The 19,346-nt window shown below is 47.8% G+C and overlaps 1 protein-coding gene across 6 annotated transcripts in view; it reads left to right on the top strand.

Annotated features, from left to right (window-relative positions):
• Positions 1–19,346, top strand: part of PIP5K1C (phosphatidylinositol-4-phosphate 5-kinase type 1 gamma) — a 49,358-nt gene that overhangs the window by 19,575 nt on the left and 10,437 nt on the right. For all 6 annotated transcript variants that reach the window (XM_051639626.1, XM_051639625.1, XM_051639631.1 and 3 more), the window contains exons 2-11: positions 6,684–6,715; positions 9,398–9,484; positions 9,820–9,950; positions 10,535–10,652; positions 12,952–13,104; positions 15,131–15,430; positions 15,925–16,130; positions 17,292–17,375; positions 17,897–17,945; positions 18,959–19,043. In XM_051639626.1, coding sequence (XP_051495586.1) covers positions 6,684–6,715; positions 9,398–9,484; positions 9,820–9,950; positions 10,535–10,652; positions 12,952–13,104; positions 15,131–15,430; positions 15,925–16,130; positions 17,292–17,375; positions 17,897–17,945; positions 18,959–19,043 — 1,245 coding nt within the window. The remainder of the gene's footprint in view (positions 1–6,683; positions 6,716–9,397; positions 9,485–9,819; positions 9,951–10,534; positions 10,653–12,951; positions 13,105–15,130; positions 15,431–15,924; positions 16,131–17,291; positions 17,376–17,896; positions 17,946–18,958; positions 19,044–19,346) is intronic.

Here is a 19,346-nt window from a genome sequence, read left to right as displayed (position 1 = left end):
GGAGGAGACTCTGGTGGGACCTTCTCTACAACTCTGAAAGAGGTTGTGCTCATGTGGGGTCTGGGCTCTTCTCCCAGGAAACCAGTGACAGGACCAGAGGGCCTGGCCTGAAGCTGCACCAGGGGAGGTTTAGGTTGGATATTAGGAAGCATTTCCTCATGGAGAGGATGATCAGACATTGGAATGGACTGCCCAGGGAAGTGGTGGAGTCACCATCCCTGGATGTGCTCAAGGAAAGGCTGGATGTGGCACTTAGTGCCATAGTTTGGAGATGTGGTGGTGTTGGTCATAGGCTGGACTTGATGATCTCAGAGATCTTTTCCAGCCTCAATAATTCTGTGATTTCTGAGGCAGAAAAAGTTTCTGCATTAAAACAAAAACCAGGCTGGTTGGTAGATGCCTTTACTGCAGGATCATCTCTCTGTGGCAGGTCCTTGCAGTGGTGGTGCTGGATGCTTTGCTCTGAGCAGGGCTGTGTGATATGGGCCTGAAAGTTCTGGATCCCTGGGGATCTCTGGCAGGGGAGCAGTGAGAGTGTTTGGGGAATTAAAACCCCTGGGGCAGGACTGGGTGTGGGGCTCAGGGCAGGCTGGGGGGCTTCCTGCCCATCCCAGGTTAATTGAAGTGCTCATAGATGGAAACTGCCCAGGGTGGAGAGGAAGGAGTCAGCTGTGTCACTGCTAGGGAGTAGGTGCCACAGCAGTGCCCTGAGACCCTGTCCTACATGGCCAGTACATTAAGCTTTTTCTCTTAGTTTGTACAAGGCATGTTGTTCCTTTCCCTAACGAGTTTATGCTCAAATAAACAAGACAAAGGGCTTGGGAAAAGAGTGGGGCACGTAGAGTTGGTGCAGCAAATCATGGGTTGCAGATGTCATCTTCCCTCCATGAAGTGGTGGTGGTTCCTGTGTGCTTGAACTGGTGAAACGAGGCACCGAGCTGGTGTGGGTGGCAAGTGGGGGACAGGGAGGAGAGCAGGGCAGCTAAGGTGGGATTAAATGGGATTAGTTATCTCTGGCTGCTCCTGGTAGTCCAGCTGAATACTGCCCGATGCTGCTAGCACTTCTGTCTGCACATAACTGCTGGACTTTGGATGGTGATTGAACTGTCCTGAGGAACATGGAGCTGCCTGTGCTGCAGGAGCATTGGAGCAGGGACTCTCCTGCCCATTGCCATGGTCCTTAGGGATGGAGCAAGCCTTGCCTGAGCACTGGGCTGGACTGGTCTTACTGGTGGGGACAGAGAATTTAGGCTGTTGGTGTTCAACCAGAGTTTTGTGTAGGAGATCCCAAAAGTCATTCCATCAGTCAGCAAGTACTCCATGGAAAAATTATGGTGGTTTGGTATCAAAGCTGTATGTGGATTGTATATAACAAGCAGGATTTATCTGGAATTGGTTGTTGTCGTTTCAACAAGCTCTCCAAGGGCAGGAGCAGCTGGGCCCGGAGTGCAGAGCAGTTGGCTGCTGCTCCTTCTGCTGAGAAATGCTACATTTCAAGAGAAAAAACTCCAAGCTTTTTATTTAGTCTTGTGACTTACTTGATAGTTCTCATCCTAATCAAACTGTTTTGTTTTATGGGAAGAAAATGTGTTTAATGATCAGAAGCAGGTCATCCAGGATGCCTGGGAAGGGCAGGTTGTAAATAGCTGCTTTTTCCTGGCTGTTGCCGAGAGTCCGGCCTGTTCTCCCTGTCGTGTCTCCTCCTCTCCAACAGCTGCCCTGGGCTGTTGCTCCTGCCTGCTGGGAGCTGAAACTGTACATTTTTCAGTGTAAGAAATTCAGAGGTTTCTTCCTGCCACCCCTTTTATATGGGCTGAGGCTGATGCTGGCTCCTCAGGAAGCCCTGGCTGCTTCTTGTGCTGCTTCACGTGCTGCTTCTCAGCTGAGATGAGTTTTCTGTCATCTTCTCTGAGTTGTGTGTGTGTCCCACCTTTAATTATAATTTCTTTTTAGCAGCAGTCCCTTACGGGAAGTAACAGCTGTCTCTTTTGATGGATGCATTTAATTTCCAGCCCTTCTGTATTTCAACTGCAGCTCATCTGCTACACAGTGTAGGCTTTACCTTTATCAGCTCGGGCCTGAGCACTCTGCCCTTCAATGCTTTTGCACATAGTCCATTGACCAGAGAGGGCTGCATCTTGAGGGGTCTGATGGAACAGTAACACAGCATCCTGGTTGCAGTTTTCACCTCCTCTTATCGTCTAAATGGGTTACTTGGGTGTCTGATGTTGTCTTGTTCTCAATCGAATAAGTGTAAAATTAGACCCAGAGCTCCTTGAGGGGGGGATGACTTCTCAGAATTTCACAGCTGATGATGCTGGGCTAGTATTAAAGGCCAATTTTGCAAAGGCTGCTGTCAGCTCAGTAGTTAAAAAAATTAAGAGCAAATTAAATACAAACTGCTGGTCCAGCAGTTTTGGAGAACTGTACTTTGCAAACCAGCCGTGGGTGATTGCAGTTGCTACCGCCCCATCGAGAGTGAGTGGCAAGTTGCAAGTCTCTGTGCTGCATTTTTGGAGGGGTCATGTTGGTACATTCTCCAGCTGAAGAGCTTACGTGGCATTTATATTCTAACTTATTGTTGGTTGCAGTCACGTTGTGTAGCTCCTGGTAAACACTTCAATGAAGTGAAGCTTTTATTGAAGATGCAGCACCATCTCTGACTGGAGAAAGGAGTCCAGAGAGATCTACCAGTTATTCAAATTTGTTTTGACTTCTCTAGAGCATCATAAAGCATCAGACACAATTTATAAATATATATGTGTGTATCTATCTTATAAAGAAGATTTATTTACTAGAACTTAAGGCTTCTGCTGCATATTTGTGAATTTTCACAAGATATTCCTTTTTAGTGGATAGAAACCTCTCATGGCTTTTCTTGGTTTTGCTGGTCATCTTCAGGGCTGGAACTGATTCCAACCATCACACAGCTTGCCTTAGCTGGTTTGGAGAGATTGGAGTGACCTTTATTTGTTTGGTTTTTTCCCCCCAATTAGTTTTTAATTTTTTTTTCCCTGCATATAAATAAATCTTGAAGCTACATTTTTTAACTTAAACTCGTTGGGAGTTGTGGACAGCAAGGGCAATGTTTTCTGGTTATCAGGAAGTTTGATTTAAGCCCAAAGATTTGATGATTTTTTTTTGGTTTAGCTCCTTAACTTCTGACATCACTTGCCTGTCCCTGGTGACAACATCTAGCGAGGCTGTGGGCTGGAGAAGCCAAGGGAGCTGCTCTGAACCCAGCCCTGCACCATTTTGTGAGTTCAGATGAACCAATGAGGCTGATGAACCAGGTAATGATGAGGGTTCCCTTGGTGGGCTCCTCTGTCCAGCCTGGGTTGGGCTTTGCTTGTGGGGAGCAACGGGCCAAACGTATGTAAAGGGAGTGGCCTAAAAAGGTCTGAACACCAATTGTTGATGCAATATGTCATGTAAGAGGAAAGGTGGGTTTTCTCATCTTGGGTAGGTTTATCCTCCTCTGGTGTGGTAGAGCTAAATCTGAGTCCTTTTCTGTGTTGGACAGTAACTATGCAGAGGGTTTGGGGAGGAAATTCATCCCTATCCTGTGGGTTGTCATCATCGTGGTGGAGAGGGACAAGCTGGTTGTGGCTGTGAAAAAAACAGGTGTTAAATCAGAGATGAGAGATGCTAAATGCTAGAATGGAAGTGTTGATTTCTGGGGCTCCAGAGGAGCTCAAGCGTTGGGATAGGGTTGACTCAAAGCTGTGCACAAATGAGAAGAGGAACTGAAGGCAGCAGGTCAAGTGTGTATGAAAGGCACCACAAAACCCAGGAGCAGGGCAGGAGGCTGGGACTTCATCCCAGGGTTCCCCTTCCAGAGCCACTCCTCACGTTTCTGAGAACACCCTTGCTAAGCTGCATTAAATCCAGTAAGAATCATTTCAGTGAGCTTGGTAACTGTTGGCACTTCCCACAGCAGAGCTCCTGTTCCCCACAAACCCCAGTGCTGTCTCTCGTGGCTCTGCAACCCCTGAAGCTGGAGTCACATCAGGTTTTGCAAGGCCATCTGTCAGCCCGTGTGAGCTGAGCGCAGCCGAGCGCTGCGCACTTGGAAGCCTCTGGAAGGGAATTTTTTTTTTCATTTGCTGCCTAGACAAATTGATTTTTATAAAGCTGACTATTTTGTTGGGTTTTTTACTTTTTTGGGGAAGGGGAGAGAGGTTTTTCTGATGATGCCCTCATCCACCTGAAGCATCATTTCTCCTGGAGGTTTGCACTTCCTTGCCTCCGGTATCTTCCCGTCACGCGGGCAGTTGGTGTTGATGCTGCATTTGGTACGTGTACAGCAGCAGACACTTGCAAGCTGGGAATTAAAGTGGCTTGTGGTAATTATCACAAAATTAAAGATAATCTGCTCTGGAATTGTGACAAAGTGCAGGAAAGAGATTAGTGCAGTAAGAGAGTGATCTCGGCTGTAGCAGGGAGAGCGTCATCTTCCTGGCCTTGTTGTGTTCCCAGTGATCTCCAGTGTTCAATGTGGAGCAACAAACCCCTGTGGGTTCCTCTGTGGTTTTGAGGTGCTGCTCCAGCTTGTGCCCTCAATGTGTGTTAGCCAAGTGCTCACTCAATGCTATGCCTCCTGCTCCCTTGGCTCTTGTGGGCCTTTTTGTTGAGCAATCATACAATTCTCTTGTCTTGGGCCAAAGAATTTTTCAGCAGAAAACTGGGGCAAACCTTGAGCTAGCAATCGTCCTTTGAGCTAGCAATGGTCCTCTAAGATGGGGCTGGTGTGGTCCTAAGGAGCTGGAGGGGAGGTGATGGGATCCCTAGTTTGCTGAGACCAGATGATGAGATAACCTCAATACTTCAGATCAAGAGAGATTTCATCTCCCCTGTAACCACCAAAGGGATTTTGTTGGATTTGTTGGGGTTTTTTTGCTTCCCAGCATCTGAAATGCTTCCTGAGATCCAACTGGATCACACACTCTCCTGGCACTGTTGGAATCTGCAGTGCATCTCCCTCCTGTTATGCCCAACTTCTTGTACAGGCTCCTTTTGAAACAAAGCCCCAAAGCATCACTGCTCTTGTCTGAGGAGGTCAAATGGTTGCCCCAGTTTGGACCATCATAGTTTCTCCTTGGCCAAATGGGGGAGATCCTGAAGCAGCAGCATGTTGGGCTGGATCTTCAGGGGCTTCTTTTTATTGCTCTCCAGCTGGGAGGGCTGGACATCTCCCAGTCCCCCTGAAGAGCCACCACCCTCCCCAGCTCAAGTGTAGATATCCCGCTTGAGTCGGAGGGTTTGTGCACCCGCAGGTGGTTGTGCAATCCACCCTTTGCCTTCAAGTGGTGAGAAGTTGAGGGCTTAGAAGAGTCTTTCTTCTTCACAGCCAAAACTCTCAAGCCCCACTCAATGGTCTCTTGCGAAATTAAGACCTTTCTGAAGGATTGTGGGTTGCTTAGTGATCTGTGCTCACAGAAGTGCTTCAAGACAGGGGCAAGGAGCAGCAGACTGGTACCTGGAAACAGATACCAGGTACTGGCCTTCAGTCCCTGGCCTGGGTTTGTGTTCTTTCCAAGTGGGCTCCTCTCCTGATAACTGTGGAGGCAGGGAGGGAGGCTGGGGAGTGGCCTTGGCAGAGGCCATTGTGCTGCCAGGATGGGGTGGGGAGCTCTTCTTAAGTAGCTCTTGATCCTTGTTGAAGGTGGCTCTGGAGTCAGGTGAGCTGGAACTTGTGGTTCCACGCATGAGCAGCAGATCAGTGAACACCTCATGGGCAGAGGAGCCTGTTGTCATGGTTGTTTAAAAATAAGGAGCTCCTTGCAAGCTTGGGCTTGTGCTAGGAAATGGAAAGATGGCCTCATGTTGGAGGAGGGTTTGGGCTGGTGTGTTCCAAGTGATAATATATCTAGAAGATTTAGGCAAAATCCTGATTTCTCACCATTCAGTGTGATGGAGCAGTGGTGGCTTCTTTCAAAGGCAGTGGTAGAGATAAACGATGCATTCATTTTTTGTGATATATTTAGGCACTGGATTCTATAAATAGATTCAATTATCAATATAATTTCTCAAGTGCCTTCTGAGTGACTGGAAAGCAGCTTCCTAAGTGTTTCTTGGGGCTTCTGGATGTAACCAGCTCTTCAGTGTGGGCCTATTATTTATGGTGCAGCAGGGGTTTACAAGAGCTCTCTACTAAAGGCTGTAGGAAACATTATTGCTAGGAAAAATTGTGTCTTTGTGCTTCTGAGTATGAATTGTAGCAAGAGGACAAGAGGTCATGGATTAAAACTGGAAGAGGGGAGATTTAGGTGACATGAGGAAGAAATTATTTGGTGTGAGGGAGGTGAGAGCCTGGCCCAGGTTGCCCAGGGAAGCTGTGGCTGCCCCATCCCTGGCAGTGTTGAAGGGCAGGTTGGATGGGGCTTGGAGCAGCCTGGGCTGGTGGGAGGTGTCCCTGCCCATGCAGGGGGGTGGGACTGGATGATCTTTAAGGTCCCTTCCAACCCAAACCGTTTTGTGATTCTGTGATTCTATGAGATTGTGTGACCCCTATGACTTCAGACTCCTGCACTAGTGAAACTGAAAACTGAGCAAAACCAGCTGCTTTCAAAGGCTTTCCAGCTTGCTTGAAAGAGCAAAGCATTGTGCTATTTTCTTAGTGTGTTGTGGGTTTTTTTTCTGCTGTCCCTACTTTTACTGATTCTCTTCCCTTCTCTCCTCAGGTCTGGCACTGAAGAAGGCGGCCGTCACCGAGGTGAGATCTGTAAAGCTGGCCTTGAGAACCCCATGTTGAGAAATGAGAGCACAGAGCTCTAGAAAACACGTCTACCTGACTACTTTGAGCAAAGCTGGATTTCAGAATCTGAAAATTTGATAGCTGTTATCTGGGGGAAAGAAAATCAGTGGCAGGTCTCAGGAGTCCCTGTGTTGGCATCAGAGCGGATGTGAAGGGATTTTAGCTGCATGATCCATGATGTCTCTAAGTGGCTGAGGGCACCTCTTCCACAGCAGGACCTGAACATGAGTGGAGGATCTGTGTATTGGGCATCTCCAGGGCTCTGTGTTGGGTCTTACCTGCTTCTGGGAGCGAGTCTGTAATTTGTGAAGCCATAAAACATCTTGAGGGACTGATCTTCTCTCACGCAGAATCCAGGTCGCGGGTTGCTGAATCACTGTTACCTTCTGGAGCAAAACTCTTTCACAGTTGGCAGCAGGGAATCTAGTAGGAGGATCTGTGCCTGAAAACTGTTCCCTGAAGCCCACACTCTTGGTCTAGAGCACCACGTTCAAATGATTTTTGTTTGATCTCTTTCTGACATACCCTTTTACATTACTCACCTGGGATGAGAGCATTTGCATACACAAATAGCAAAATCTTCCCAGAAAAACTGCCAGGAACATGACACTTGGTTCCTTCTGCCTCCCCAGAAATATACATAGTAGGAAGCTCAAGTTCTGTTTAAGTTGATTCCTTTGTTCAATGCACAAATAGCCTCAATTCCTCTTGCCCTGGGACTGGGGCAATTCTTGCCCTTGAATCTGGGGTTGTTTAGCCTGGAGAAGAGGATACTCCAGGGGGACCTTCTCACTCTCTTCAACCACCTGAAGGGAGGTTGTAGTCAGGTGGGGGCTGGGCTGTTTTTCCAAGTAACTAGCAAGAAGACAAGAGAGCCTGGCTTCAAGCTCCTCCAGGGGAGGTTTAGGTTGGATATCAGGAAGCACTTCCTCTTGGAAAGAGTGATCAGCCATTGGGATGGGCTGCCCAGGGAAGTGGTGGAGGCACCATCCCTGGAGGTGTTCAAGGAAGGCTGGATGTGTCACTTAGTGCCATGGTCTGGAGATGTGGTGGTGTCAGGTCATAGGCTGGACCTGATGATCTTAAAGGTCTTTTCCAGCCTTGGGGATTCTGTGATTCTAAAAAAAAAAAAAAAAAAAAAAAAAAAAAAAAAAAAAAGGCAAACCACTTTGCTTGCTGCATTTCATATGGTGGCAATTTCATAACCAGTACCTGTGTCTGTTAATCACTTTGAGAGGATGATGATGCTGAGCCATGTGGTGAGGCAGGACCGTGCAGCTTTGAGCTTGTGTGTAATAGGATCCAGTTTGTTGGTCAGAAGCTGAAAGGAGGGGATAAGCTGCACTGCTAAGCACAGCTGCTTGCAGAAGGAGCACTCAGCAGCAAACCTGGCTGTGCTAAATGTTTAAACAGAGTAGGAAATAAGATTTTTTTGAAGGAGAAATCAGACTGCCCCTGAGTACCAGAAGTACAAGCAGTTTGACCATAAATAGCTGCGAGCTCTTGATAAAAAGCTAAAACACAAAGAACCTCTGTAGTCTGGACAAAATTGCCCATTGTCTGCTGCAGATGTGGGTTCTGAGAGATGGGTCCGTGCAGCACTTGAGAGAGACAGTCGTATAATATTGTCCCTTGGGAAATGACCTTGGATCTCTCTGCATGCTGCTAAGAGGAACATCCAAAGCCTTGGCTGTTCTTTAATGTAACAAACCCCTGAATGTCGCTGGTGGTTTATCAGCAGTTTTAGCTGCCTGCTGGGGTGGCAGGAGAGCTGGGGAGCAGGTGAAACATTGCCCCACAGTGGAGTGTAGTGGCCCTGTGCCTGGGGTTGCCAAAGGAACTGTGTCGATCTTCACAAAACATGGTTACACTGGCTGGTTAAAGAGTGCAGCCACAATCTGCTCCCTCCTGGATCAGCTGAAAAAGGCCCAGGCAGATTCAGAAGTGCATGAGAATGGGACAGGAAGAGGTTTGTTCTCACTCTGAAGTGCTTGCAGTCCTATAGTGTTTCTGTAAATTCTTGTGCAAAGCTTCAGGAAGAGCTGTTGCTTCAGCTCACTCTGTGTGGGCTCGTCCTCTGAATTGTAAACAAATGAGATCTTGCTTAAATGGATTATCTCCATGTGAACACAGGAGCAGGCTTGTGTTCTCCCTCTAATCTGTCTCTTGTTTCTCCAGTGAAGCACAAGGTATTGGTATGACACCTGAGGGCATGGGATTTTTAAGAATAAACTTATCTCGCTGTTTGATTTAATCCATCAGTGTTTTAAGGCAATGAGAAGCTGCAGTCAGGCAACTGCTGCAGCATGTTGGCAGCTGGGAAAGGAGCAGATCTTCCCTGAGCTCAGCATCTTTGCTGAGGGCTCTGCCCAGTTTGTACAGAGGGTGTTGGATGGAGTGGTGAGGTGTTCTGACTCTTCTTGTCTTGAGAGGTGGGTGCATTGCTCAGACAGCCTTGTTGGAGGCTTTTCAGTGCCAATTACACCTGTTTGCACTCTGCAGATTTTTTTTCCAGCAGTAAGGAGTGATCCCTCTGTCCTTTCCGGCCAGGACAGTGTGATTGTGCCTCTGCTGCTCTGTTTGTTCCTGTCAGCCAGGTCAGCTGCTGCTCTGGGCTTTACCCATCCTCTTGCCTTGCAGGGACCATCACTTCCAGGACAGCCTGGCCAAGGAAAGAAGATAGGTCATCGAGGTGTTGATGCTTCTGGTGAAACCACCTACAAAAAGGTTTGGTTTTGTGGAGCAAGGGTTGGCAGCTTGGTGTGGGTGGCAGGAGAGAAATTGGGGCCCAAGGTCAGCAATAGCACAACCCAGCTTTCCTGGTTCAGTTTGTCAGTAGCTACCAATCTGGTTTTGATTTTATGCAGCACCCTTGTACTGCATAATCTTGCAAATGGCAAGATTCATCCATCTCCTCAGCAGCTGGTTGAATTTTTTTTGCAGCATGTGGTGCCCAAGACGACCCCATAGAAGTCCTAGACATGACTGGATTGTGGGAGAGGGGATGTTATTGTGATAATCTGCTGTGAAATGCTCACTTGTCGCTCTTCTCTTTCTGCCAGACCACCTCATCCACTCTGAAGGGGGCCATCCAGCTAGGGATTGGATATACTGTTGGCAATCTGAGCTCCAAGCCAGAGAGAGATGTCCTGATGCAGGATTTCTACGTGGTGGAGAGCATTTTTTTCCCAAGGTAAAGGTGATGAGAAACAAAAATGAATGGATGAGTTATTTCTTTTCCTCTCACAGATTTTTCAAGAGAGCTTCCTCCTGTCTTTAGATCACAGAGTTGGATGCTCTGAATCTTTTAAATATGCATCCATTGCATCCAAACAGAACAGCAGGAGTTGTTAGATCCTGTAGAGCCTTGCAAGGAAGAACAGTGTAAGATGCAGTACTATACACTGGACTTTGTTAGCCTTCCTACGAGCTTTTCTTTCTACCTGTCTGTCTAGACCTTCTTCCATGAAGTGATACCATGTCTTGAGATGGAAGAAACTCATTCTGGGAGCTCTTTAACTCTGGGAATAAGCAAAGCTCAGGAGAGCTGTGTTCTCTGTGTAAATATATTCTGCTTGGCAGGTGGTTTGTTCCTTGCACACTTTGGAGGTCGATTCTGACAGATAACTTAACGAATGACGTTTTGTTGTCGTCGTTGTTCCTAAGATGTCATTTTGCAAGGCTTAGTTGATCTGAACCACACAGTAGCCTTGATGTGAGGGCCAGTATCTGGGAGTGGTGCTGAGGCCCTGCTCATGGCCTGTCTGTTCTGTGCAGCGAGGGCAGCAACCTCACCCCAGCTCATCACTACGCTGACTTCAGGTTCAAGACCTACGCTCCGGTGGCTTTCCGGTACTTCCGAGAACTCTTTGGGATTCGTCCAGATGATTATTTGGTATGGATGTATTTTTGGATTTCTCTTGTCTGTCCTCCTGGTTTTGAGATGATGGAAAGGAACACAGGAAATTTGCCCCTAAAGCAAGGCTGTCACCAGTTTTTCATAGAATGGTCAGGGTTGGAAGAGACCTCTGGAGATCATTGAGTCCAACCCCTGTCAGAGCAGGACCACCTGGGGCAGGTCACACAGAAATGTGTCCAGATGAGTCTTGAAAGTCCCCAGAGAAGGAGACTCCACGACCTCTCTGAGCAGCCTGTCCCAGGGCTCTGTCACCCTCACAGGAAAGAAGTTCTTCCTCATGTTGAGGTGGAACTTCCTGGGCTCCAGTTTGTGTCCGTTGCCCCTCGTCCTGTCACAGGGCACGACTGCAAAGGGTCTGGCCCCTCCTTCTTGACACCCACCCTTCAAATATTTGTAAACATTAATAAGATCCCCCCTCAGTCTTCTCTAGACTAAACAGCCCCTCTTTTTGCCTAAAAAGGGGCAGGAAAGAATTGAGGAATCATTCTGATCCAAGCAAGGAGTGGGAAAAGGCTGTGGACTTAGGGACGCTGTTTGGAGGAGATCCAGTGATGGTCCCAGCAAGACCAGCAACACTCAGCCCAAGTCTTTGCTAAGAGGCAGCTGCTGGTTTACACGGGAGGGAAAGGAAATGATCAGCACAGAGTGAGTGCAGTGTAAGCAATGTGAGGGGGTTCCCTCCCTGCTGCTGCTGGTGACAATAATGTACAGTGTTTACAAGCAAAAGGAGCTGTGTCCTGCTGGGTGCAACCCTGTAATGTCCCCTGGGGCTCTGAGGACAAAGCTGGGGATTTTTCCTGGTGTACTCACTCCAGAGCTATGTGAGTGTGGTTATTTTAATCGTCTTAAACACAGTAAAATACAGCTTGTTCTTGTGCTCAGAAAGCTCCTCAGAGCTGGAAAGGCTGTTTTTAAAATACTTAGTCATACAAACTGTCAGGGCTTGGATCACACTGGGGTTGAATTTGGTCCCTTGCACGTGTGTGAAGTCCTGCTCTTCAGAAAAGGGCATTTGTTGAACCAGGGCAGGAAACGCATCCAAACAAGCACATGCCCTCCCCCTTTTGTAACAGCCTTTTTTTTGTGACTTCAGCTGTAGATGGGGGTAATCATAGATGAAAAGCTACAAGTTCACATCTACAAGTACACATCTGTGCCATTGCATGGTTTGACAGTAACAGTGGTTCCCATCTGTGCCATCCAAGATCATGCTAGCTGATTTGATGAGCGGTTCAAAACTTGGGTGAGGCAAAAAGCCTACCTCAATTGCAAAGGTCACAGCTCTTGATTTGTTGCTTCTGCTTCTCTCTTGCCTGCCACAGCAGCAATGCCTTTAATTATGCATGAGATAATTAACTTGATAAAGTCTTGGATCATTAATCCGTGCAGTGCTGAGAGCTGTTTTCGGTACGTAATGATGAGCATTTAATTTATTGCTCTGATTATGTCCCTCACGTGCCCCACCTCCCTCTCCCCACTTACTTCTTGCTGTGGTAGCTCTGTTGTGGTGCTGCCCTGAGCCCACTTGAGCTGGGCAGTTACCCCAGGGTTGGTCCCTGGCAGCTCAGTGCACGGGATTGTTTACTCCTCTTGTTTTATTTTCTGCTGCTGCCCATGTCCTCACTTGAGAACCTCCTGTTTGCATCCTGATGTCTCAAAATGTCCTCCCAACTCAGCTCCCTTTGCAGTGCCCCTTGTTGTGCCTGCCCAGAGCTGATCCCCTCTTCTTGTTAGGACAACTGGGCTCATATGTTTTATGTGTTTGCACCAGGATGAAGGGGAGTGAGAGGTGGCTGTAAAAATCCTCTGTAACAGAGGAGCACAAGGCTAGAGGAGGCTGCTGAGAATAGCCAGTGCATTGTGTTCCCTCCAGCACGGGGATGGGTGGTACCCTGAGCAGACTGTTTTGTGTCTTAAAATCCTATCTTTCCTTTTGTCCTTGCAGCAGTGTGCTGAAAGAAACATAAACATGATACACACACAATGAGAAAAGATAAGATGTCATTATGAAGCCTGGATGTTACTGAAAGCAGATTATTAGCTTGATTCTGAGCAATTGGGATGCTCTGGACTCTAATCTCTGTCTGTAATTGCAAGTTGTCCTTCAGCTTCGATGCTTAGACCCAACCTATAATGAAAATAGTTCTCACTGAAGCTTTGCTACCCCATAATCACACAAGGAGGCAGCGTGCTGGGGAAAGCCCTCCAGGGTCTAGAACTCAGTGGCAGTGAGTTGAGGTTAAAAACATCATCTTGTTTTTCTTTTCCTCCCTAGTATTCCTTATGTAATGAGCCTCTGATAGAGCTGTCAAACCCTGGTGCCAGTGGCTCCCTCTTCTATGTCACCAGCGACGATGAATTCATCATAAAAACTGTGATGCACAAGGAAGCTGAATTCCTACAGAAGCTCCTTCCTGGCTACTACATGGTGTGTATCACCCAGCACCTGAGACCTGATTTGGGTTTGTCATGGCAGCTTTTCTGTCCAAAGCATCACACAGGGCATGTCCTGCCCCTGGATTTCTCACACCCAGGACAGGAACAACGTTACCAGTGTGTCACAAAGCCAGCCCCAGAAACACAAATCCTGCCAGTTATTTGCAAACTCTGTGGGTAAACTTGAGTGGTAAACAGATAATTGTGCCATAGCTTGTTCTGGCCTGGAAGTGGCTTCCCAGATGTGTGCTTCTGGGTGTCCATTTCCCTGCACTTGTTGGTTCTCCTTCACTTGGCACATCTGCCTCAGCCTGGCTTTGGGGGTGGCTGTTGATTGCAATAACCAAGCACCATGGTTTTGTGGGGAAAGCACTGCTGTCCCTGAGTACCTCCCATATCTGCTGTTTAACTGAATTACTCTGAAGGCAGCTGCTGCTGGTCCTGCACCAAGGTAAAGACTCCCATGGTCCCAGCCAGCTGGCTGATAGTTGTGGCCTGAGTCTCAGGGCTAGCAAGGCAATATATTGAGACACAGAGGACTTGCATGTGTGTCCTGGTGTTGACAAGTAGTAAATCAGAACCAAACCCAGTGCTTTGATGTGTAAGCCAGGAATTGTCTGCCTGCAGAGCTGGTGGAGGGTCCAGCTCTATAGATGAGGGCACAGAAATTCAGTTAGAACCACCCAGGGATTTGTTTGCCATGGAGATGCCAAGCAGAGGGTGATGGCAAGCAGTGCTCATGCTGCCCTGTCTGTGTGCATGAGGCAGTGGATTTGATTTTTGTGACCGGGCAGTGTTTTTGTGAAAATACTTGCCTTTCTCAATATTTACTGGGGAAAATTTGCCAAAGAAAGACAGAGTCTTGAGTGTCTGTATATAAATGACAGCCAGGCACTTGCTTTTGCAAGCAACAGCCAAGTTCCTGGACAGAATGAGCTTTCAAAAAGTCTTGCCTAATGTATATAATAAGTCAGGTGGTGGGTTTTGAGTGGGAATGGAACAGCACTGTTGTCCTGAATTCTGCAGTTGGCCTGGCTAGCAACCAGTGTAACAAATTAAACTGGGCCTACCTGTTTGGTGCAGAGGTACGTGCTGCTTGTTGTAGTGTTCCAGTGGTTGTGGGTGTTTGTGGCATGAGATTCTGTAGTGACAGGATCAGGGGTCAGTTGAAGGGTTCATCTGAGTTACTTTGAAGCCAAGCAAGCGTGGTTTGAGTTTTGTCTTCTCTGCCTCTGCTGCTCGTGGCTGGTGCTGTGTTGCACTCATGGCTCACTCACCTGCCTGGGTAGGTGAGATGAGGAGGGGCATGAAGCTTCAACACACTCTGGTCCTGCTGTCTGTCAGAGAATGTGAGCTCTGTCCTTTGTTCCATAGCGTGCAGAGATGTTCTGTTTCCTTTCCAAATTTTCCCACAGCTGAACAAGCAAATCATGCCTGTCATGTCATTCCTAATAATACTGCTGCCTAAAAAAAGGACACGATAGCTGAGCAGGATATCCGTGCTCTCTGGCCAGCTTGTAAAGCAACTCTGCAAAAAAAGGAGAAAATTGATGTTGTTTTGTTTAAAAAAAATACCGTGTCCCTGGTTTATTCTGGGCCAGAGAACAGCTCTTGATTTCTGACACTTCTGAAGAGATGAAGATTGCTGTTATTTTTAAACTTGAAGTTCCCACTTACTGTGTTTATTTCTCTTCCGGTTTCGTTTCCCTTTTTGAGCTGCTGTTGTTGGGGAAAACAGGGAATTTCCGGACTTGGTTATTTGCCCAGAGAGTGCTGTACATCTCATTCCCTCTGTTCAGGGCATGGTGGTACTTACAGGTCCTAAAGCCACTGAAATGCAACGGTTTGTCAAACATGTCTAGTAAGCTCTTGTGTAAAGTTTAGAAAATCTCTAGGTGAAGAAACCCTAGTCTGGCTGCTCCAGGATCTCTTAACATGCTTTGTGGTGAACACAGCAGGATTCTTCTGCCCAAAATTACCTTTCCCCATGCTTTTTTTTTTCCCCACCTCTGCTGCAGAATCTAAACCAGAACCCACGGACACTGCTGCCAAAGTTCTACGGACTGTACTGTGTGCAATCAGGAGGCAAAAACATCCGCGTGGTGGTGATGAACAACATCCTGCCTCGGGTGGTGAAAATGCACCTGAAATTTGACCTGAAAGGCTCAACCTACAAACGCCGGGCATCCAAGAAGGAAAAAGAAAAGTCCAGCCCTACCTACAAGGATCTAGACTTCATACAAGACATGCCCGAGGGCCTGATGTTGGATGCAGACACCTTCAGTGCATTGGTGAAAACGCTGCAACGTGACTGTCTGGTAAGAAGGGGAGCAGATTAGTGAAGTGGCTCTCGAGCACGAGGGAGAATAAATGATTGAGACCCTTGCTAATCTGCTAACCCCAAAGTAGGGTAAATCCCTTCCACTGCCCTTTTCCCTGGAAGCAAAGCAGTGGGGTTGGATCTCATGACAGCCTCTGAGGACTAAGGCTGCGTTCCTTTGCCTGGTGCATAAAATTGTGGCAGCCTGCTCCACTCGTAGCTGGACTTTTGGGGCTAAATACATTTTTCCTGTACACTGTGCAGCAGATACATGGTGCAAGAGTGTTATTTGCAGTCCTTCAGCCTCTGGGTTGGTTGTGGGATGGCCAAACTCTGGATGCAATCAGGTCCAGGGTTGAATATTGGTTCAGAAATGTTCAGGCTTTGGTGAAGTTGTAAGTGGGAATGTGAATGGGCTGTTCCGTGCTTTGGGATTTGAGCTGCTGCCCTGATGTTTTGTTCTTGTTCTTCTTACTCAATACTGACCTGTAGGTGTTGGAAAGTTTTAAAATCATGGACTACAGCCTCCTGCTTGGGGTTCATAACATAGACCAGCAAGAACGGGAGCGACAGTCGGAGGGAGCTCACAGCACATCGGATGAGAAGCGTCCCGTGGGGCAGAAGGCACTTTACTCCACAGCCATGGAGTCCATCCAGGGTGGGGCTGCCCGGGGGGAGTCCATAGACACAGATGACACGTAGGTGAAAACCTGGTTCTTGTGCACTGCTGGGAGGGGCAGAGGTGGAGGCTGGAGCAGTAAAACCCTAGTGAGACCTGTATGAACTGTGGGAGTGAGCATCTCTCCTGGAGGTTACGGTGCTGAAAGTTATGGGGTGTGAAAAGGGGAAGCTGGGGTGGGAAATACTTCTGGAAGACACAGCCTCACTGTGATCTCTCTTCTTAGGCCAGTGTCTAGGCTGTCAGCTCCTCTAACAGCCTCTAAACACCCTCCCATGTTTTCAAATCCATGGGGAGTTGAAACTAGCTCAGCTCAAGCTCAGCATCTGAATCTGGAGTGGAAATAGGGATCAGCCTGTCCCTAGGAGCTTGGAGTTCTCCATTGCTTCATCTTTGGAATCCCTCACAGTATCCTGGGGCCATCCCAGTGCAGTTGGCAAACAGCAACCTAGCCAAGTGCTGGAGTAACTGGTGGTGCTGTGGGTTGGGGTTTTGCCCAAAACCGGTCCTGTGTTGTGCCCATTGTTTGGGTCTTGGGCTGCAGGTTGCTCTTGTGACTGTGTGTCTGGCTCTGTGGACCAAGCTTGCTAATAAACCCTGGAGTTTGCTGTTTGTTGCTGTCTGAAACCGCTTCCTCCAGTTTGGATGGAGGTTGAGTCATGGTGGAGCCAGGATAATACTTCAGTGTTTCCATTCTTTGAAGTAGCAGCATTAGTTGCAGTGGCCTGCCCGACACCAGCATCCTTTGGTCGTGTGCTGGTGCTACTGGTTGCTGCTCCTTTGGCAGGATTGATATTAGTCTGGGTGGGACTGGAAATACCCTGCTTCTTAGAGGACAGACAGCTCACACAGACCTGAGAAATAATCTGATCCCCAGAATAAAATGTCCTGTAGCTAAGAAAAAACAACCTGGTGCTTCCTGACCCAGGCAGAGCTGTTGCCACACGAAGTGTCCTGTCCTGATAACTGGGGTTTGGTGATCAAGGCAGATGGAAACCCCAGGTCACCTGCTGTCACAGGCTGGGTCAGTAGGGGACTTCCCAGGGTGCCTTTGCAGGTTTTGTGTGGTGTCTGACCACCCACTCTTTTCAGTGCTGCTGTCCACCCTTCTGCAGGTCCCAGGGGTGTTACAGCTGCTCTTTTTGAGGCTGCACTTGCTGAGGTTTTGTTTTACCTGCAGGATGGGAGGAATCCCAGCAGTGAATGGCAAAGGAGAGCGTCTCCTGCTACATGTAGGAATAATAGATATCCTTCAGTCATACAGGTAGGTAACTGCACTCATCTGTCCTTCAAGTTTGTTAACATCTGTTTTAATACTGAATGAAAGCAGGAAGAATTTCCTCTCCTGGAGAGTCTAATAATGAGGCAGGCTGCCTGAAGCTGTCGATGGGTGTGAGGGGCTGTGGATTTTTATCCTGTCCTTAGAACAGCTGGTGACACAAAGCCTTTTTTCTAAGATACAATGAGTTGCTCATAAATAAGTTTCCTGTTTCTGTGCCTAGGATGGGTAGCGAGGCTCCAGGGCTGGAAGGTAGTTTTCTGCCCCTTTTCCAGCCCAGCTCCTCCTTCCCAGCAGGGTTCCCAGGCAGTCCTGACCTGCCTGCAGAGATGCTGGTGTGCTCAGCTGACCTCTCTTGGCTGGAGGAAAGCCACACTCCAAATGAAGGAGGAGTCACTAGCAACTCTCCTAGTGATCTCTCCCGGGTGGGGTATGAAAGGTGGCTTAGATATAGAGTATCTGCCTGAATCTGTCTCTTTTTCTCTCCACTTCTCCCCTGGAATTAGGTTCATCAAGAAGCTAGAGCATACCTGGAAGGCCCTTGTCCATGACGGGGTGAGTGCCTGTACAGAGGCAGGAATTGCCCATGCCTGGGCAGGATTACCTGCCTTGGCTTCATTTATGCTGGTTGGTGCTGATTACCTTGCTATTAATAGTGCCTGAACTGGCACAGTTGAAGCTGATGAAAGGAACAGTTCTTGCCTCTCCTGCCTCCACAGCGGTTTAGTGCCGCTTATTCCCAGTCAGGTTTTCTTGCTCACTCCACCTCCTCACATGTTCATCTGTCGTGCTACCAGCTTTCCTCCTCTGCTCCCATCTGTCATCTTCCTCCTCCCCATGACACGAGGAGCTGTACACACAAGGCCTGTGTGTTTCTGTCTGTGTGGAGGGAACCTGCTTTTGCTCCCTTGACTGAGGGTGTTTCCCCTTCAGTCAGCTCTTAATAAATCCCTTCCCCTGTTTCCCTCCTCTCTTCTCTGCTGCAGCAGCCAGGTGAGTGTTTACAAAAGGGCAGCCTTAGATGTGGAAAGTGTTTTTCAGCATTACACATCCTAGCTTCCCTTGAATACTAAAGCAGAGGAAGTGTGTAGATGCCAAGCCATGGTAGCAGTCAACCATCAGAAGCAGAGACAGCTTCAGTTTTAGTATTTTAAACAAAAAAGTGCAAAACATTTGGAAGGTTTGAAATGGAGACTCTTGGCTGAATTTTGATGTCCATGTTGTATGCAGAGGTATCCAGGTGTGCTCTAAATGTCAGCCAGCAAAGCCAGAAGAAATTTCATGTAGGTAATACATGAAATATTTGAAAAATCCAGGAAGTCTACAGCAGAATAAAATCACCAAAATCTATTTTAAAATTACAGCAAGAATATAATGAAATGCAATCAAATCAAAGGCAATGCTTCAGGCTTATTTATAGCATTAATCAGATCATTTGAGTTAAGCCTTTCCATTTCAAGGCTGTATCAGTGCTAAATGTTGGAATCAAAAAGACTGCATTGGGTGTTATAGAAAATCAGCCTTGAGGGATAATTTTAAAATTAAACAATTGCTTCTTGCCTTTGTAGGACACGGTGTCAGTCCACAGACCCAGCTTTTATGCAGAGAGATTCTTCAAATTCATGACCAACACGGTGTTTCGAAAAAATTCCTGTAAGTACCTAGTCCAGGAGCTGTTGCCCTTGTGATCTGGGAGAGGCAGAGCCTTGTCTCCATCTGGCTGCTTCAGTCCATGTGGAGAGCTTCTGGGTTGAAGTCAGAGCAGGTTTTTCTGCTGTAATATAGAGCAAAGCTGGGGAGCTGCAAAATCCTCGGGATGTCATGTCTTGCTTTGGTCTACTCAGGCTCCCACCTAGGAGCTCACCCTGCAGCCTGACTCAGGCTCAGCCCTTTGGAGATGGCACTTGCAGAGCACCTGTGTGTGTGTGTCCAAGAGCAGAGGCCTCTCCCTGTGAA

Source organism: Apus apus, chromosome 24 (genome assembly GCF_020740795.1).
Source record: "Apus apus isolate bApuApu2 chromosome 24, bApuApu2.pri.cur, whole genome shotgun sequence".
In the NCBI taxonomy this organism is placed as follows: Eukaryota; Metazoa; Chordata; class Aves; order Apodiformes; family Apodidae; genus Apus; species Apus apus.
This window is presented reverse-complemented; position numbering and strand designations above follow the sequence as displayed.